The following is a 3,875-nucleotide window of genomic DNA, read 5'->3' on the forward strand; positions in this document are numbered from 1 at the left end:
GCGCCGCGCTCCTCCGCCACGCAGCGGTACGTCCCGCTGTGCTGCGCCCCGGCGCCCGGCACCACCAGGGCGCGGAGGTGGCCGTCGTGCAGAACCAGCGCCTGTTGGGCCGGCAGAGCGCGGCCTTCGAAGGTCCACAGAGCCTGAGCCAGGTTGGAACCCAGGCGGCAGGTCAGGACCAGGTCGGTGCCTGCTGCCACCGTCACGTTCTTGGGGGTGATGGCACCTGTGGGGAAGGGATGGAGGCAGGCGTGTCCCCAGTGTGTCACCTCCCATGGATGGATGCAGCTGGGTGTCCCCGTGTGCCACCTCCATGGGTGGAACTGGGGGGTTTCCGCTGTCCCGTGGATGGATGGATGGAGTCGGGGTTTCCCCACCGCGCCACCGCCCGTGGAGCTGGGGAGTCTCCCATCTGCCATTTCCCGTGGATGGGGATGGGGTGTCCCCACCGTGTCACCTCCCGTGGATGGATGGATGGAGTTGGGTGTCCCCAGCGTGTCACCTCCCAAGGAGTTGGGAGTCTCCCGTGTGCCATTTCCCATGGATGGAGCTGGGATGTCCCCTCTACATCATCTATCGTGGAGTTGGGTGCCCCCATGCGCCACCTCCCATGGAGCTGGGGTGTCCTCCGTGCGCCATTTCCCACGGATGGAGTTGAGGTCTCCCCACCACGTCACCTCCCAAGGAGTTGGGAGTCTCCCATGTGCCATTTCCCATGGATGGAGAAGGGACGTCCCCTCTGTCATTTGTCATGGAGTTGGGTTTCCCCACCGTGCCATTTCCCATGGATGGAGCTAGGGTGTCCCCACCTTTCCACCTCCTATAGAGTTGGGTGTCCTCACCATGCCACCTCCCATGGAGTTGGGTGCCCCCGCGTGCCACCTCCCATGGATGGAGTTGGGGTTTCCCCACCACGCCACTCCCACAGCATCGGGGTGTCCTCCCTGTGCCACTTCCCATGGATGGAGCTGGGCCGTCCCTCCCATGCCACCTCCCACGGATGGAGCTGGGGTCTCCCCACCGTGTCACCTATCATGGAGCTGGGGTCTCCCCACCGTGTCACCTATCATGGAGCTGGGTGCCCCCACGCGTCACTTCCCAAGGACAGTTGGGTTCCCCCACTGCGCCACCTCTCACCACACCCCCACGTCCCCTCTCACCTTGTGTGCCCACCAGCGGCATGGCACAGGCGCGCGTGTCGGAGCCCAGCACGTCCTGCACCAGGTGAGACCTGCAGGACGAGGAGGAGGAGGAGGAGGAAGAAGAAGAAAAGGTGAGGAAGGCTCCGCAGCACAGCACAGAACCCCAGGGACACCTCCTTACCCGTTGAGGCCATCGGAACGCACGCAGCGGCTGCCGTTGCGGCTCCACGCGCAGTACGGATCCCGCGCCAGGACGCAGTCAGCACAGGACTGGTAGCGGCCGCAGTCGGCCACGGGCAGCTGGGCCACCTGGAGCCGTGAGCCAGCAAACAGCAGCTTCTGCAAGCACAGAGACGGGCGCTGAGGGGACGCCCCTGGGACTCGGAGCCCACCGCTGCCGCCGCTCTCACCTTCCGCCCCGCCAGCACCAGGCTCTCCACGGGCTGCGCCGGCTCGAAGACCTGCAGCTCCTCCACCAGATGAACGTGGGAGCCCAAATTCAGCGCCTTGTGCACCCAGCCGTCACCTGCGAGGCATGGCATGCGGCGAACGCCGTCCCCACCTCGGCACCCAGCTCTGCACCCCTCTCACCCTACCTGTGCCCACAAAGAGCACCTCGTAGACGGCCCCGTCCAGCCCTGCCACGCGGTCCACCACCAGCTGGGTGAAGTTGGAGTCCTTCTTGAGCAGCAGCGGGCGGCCGCGCTGCGGCAGGACGGGTTCATCCATCAGCGGGTGCTTCTTGGCGAAGTTCAGTGTGTTGTCAGGCAGTGCCAGCGAGCTGGGGAAGCCGTTCTGCCGGTGCCAGTCGGTGATGCACTGTGGGCAAACAGCGCAGTCAGATACCTGCGGCCCCGCGGCCCCATTTCCTCATGGCCCCACGGCCCCACATCCCTCTGTCCCAGTGTCTCCATGTCCCCATTTCCCCATGGCCCTGTGGCCCCACATCCCCTTGTCCCCATTTCCCTACATCCCTGCGTCCCCATGTCTCCATGGCCCCACATCCCAGTGTCCCAGTGTCTCCATGTCCCCATTTCCCCATGGCCCTGTGGCCCCACATCCCCATGGCCCCATTTCCCTACATCCCTGCGTCTCCATGTCTCCATGGCCCCACATCCCTCTGTCCCAGTGTCTCCATGTCCCCATTTCCCCATGGCCCTGTGGCCCCACATCCCTCTGTCCCCATGTCCCTATATCTCTGCGTCCCCATGTCTCCATGTCCCCACATCCCGGTGTCCCAGTGTCTCCATGTCCCCATTTCCCCATGGCCCTACATCCTGCGTTCCCATGTCTCCACGTCCCCATGGCCCCACATCCCTGTGTCCCAGTGTCCCCATGTCCCTACATCCCTGTGTTCCCATGGCCCCCCATCCCTGTGTTTTTGTATCCCCATGTCTCCATGTCCCCACATCCCGGTGTCCCAGTGTCTCCATGTCCCCATTTCCCCATGTCCCTATGTCCTCACATCCATGTGTCCCCATGTATCCTTGTCCCCATGTCCCTACATCCCTGTGTTTCCATGTCTCCATGTCCCCCTGTCCCCATTTCCTCATGTCCCCATGTCTCCATGTCCCCGTCCCCATTTCCTCATGTCCCCCTGTCCTCATTTCCTCATGTCCCCATGTCCCCACATCCCCATGTCCCACGGAGGCAGCGGGGTCATTTGGAACCATGGAGATGTGGCACTGAATGATGTGGGCATTGGCCACAGCGGGCTGGGCTGGGGATTTTCCACATCCCCACATCCCATATCTTATGTCCCCATATCCCCATCTCCAATATCCTCATCTCTCCATCTCCCATACCCTCAAATCCCCGTGCCCCAAATCCCCAAATCCTCACACCCCCGTGCCCCAAATCCCCATATCACCATACCCTCACACCCCTGTGCCCCAAATCCCCATATCCCCATACCCTCACATCCCTTTGCCCCATATCCCCAAATCTCCATATCCCCATACCCTCACACCCCTGTGCCCCAAATCCCCATACCCTCACATCCCTGTGCCCCATGTCCCCATATCCCCATATCCCCATACCCTCTCACCCCTGTGCCCCATGTCCCCAAATCCCCATATCCCCATACCCTCACATCCCTGTGCCCTATATCCCCAAATTCCCATATCCCCATACCCTCACATCCCCATGCCCCATATCCCCATACCCTCACATCCCTGTGCCCCATGTCCCCATATCCCCATATCCCCATACCCTCTCACCCCTGTGCCCCATGTCCCCAAATCCCCATATCCCCATACCCTCACAGCCCCGTGCCTCATATCCCCATACCCTCACATCCCTTTGCCCCATATCCCCATATTCCCATATCCCCATACCCTCTCACCCCCGTGCCCCATATCCCCATATCCCCATATCCTCACACCCCGTGCCCCATATCCCATATCCCATATCCCCATACCCTCACATCCCCGTGCCCCATGTCCCCATATCCCCATATCCCCATACCCTCACACCCCTGTGCCCCAAATCCCCATATCCCCAAATCCCCATATCCCCATATCCTCACATCCCTGTGCCCCATATCCCCATACCCTCACATCCCTGTGCCCCATGTCCCCATATCCCCATACCCTCACATCCCTGTGCCCCATATCCCCAAATCCCCATAGCCCCATATCCTCACACCCCGTGCCCCATATCCCATATCCCCATGTCCCCATATCCCCATACCCTCACACCCCCGTGCCCCATGTCCCCAAATCCCACCCCCAC

General features: G+C 62.1%; 1 protein-coding gene across 1 annotated transcript in view; it reads right to left on the reverse strand.

Moving 5' to 3' along the window:
- The window catches only part of SEMA4C (semaphorin 4C), a 3,201-nt gene extending 1,200 nt beyond the window's left edge, over positions 1-2,001 (reverse strand). The window contains exons 1-5 of the mRNA XM_031557749.1: positions 1,739-2,001; positions 1,553-1,668; positions 1,324-1,481; positions 1,161-1,231; positions 5-226 (exon numbers count right to left, since the gene is read on the reverse strand). Coding sequence (XP_031413609.1) covers positions 5-226; positions 1,161-1,231; positions 1,324-1,481; positions 1,553-1,668; positions 1,739-1,871 — 700 coding nt within the window. The 5' untranslated portion in view covers positions 1,872-2,001. The remainder of the gene's footprint in view (positions 1-4; positions 227-1,160; positions 1,232-1,323; positions 1,482-1,552; positions 1,669-1,738) is intronic.
- Between the last annotated feature and the right edge of the window lie 1,874 nt (positions 2,002-3,875).

Source organism: Meleagris gallopavo, unplaced genomic scaffold (assembly GCF_000146605.3).
Source record: "Meleagris gallopavo isolate NT-WF06-2002-E0010 breed Aviagen turkey brand Nicholas breeding stock unplaced genomic scaffold, Turkey_5.1 ChrUn_random_7180001955349, whole genome shotgun sequence".
NCBI lineage: Eukaryota > Metazoa > Chordata > Aves > Galliformes > Phasianidae > Meleagris > Meleagris gallopavo.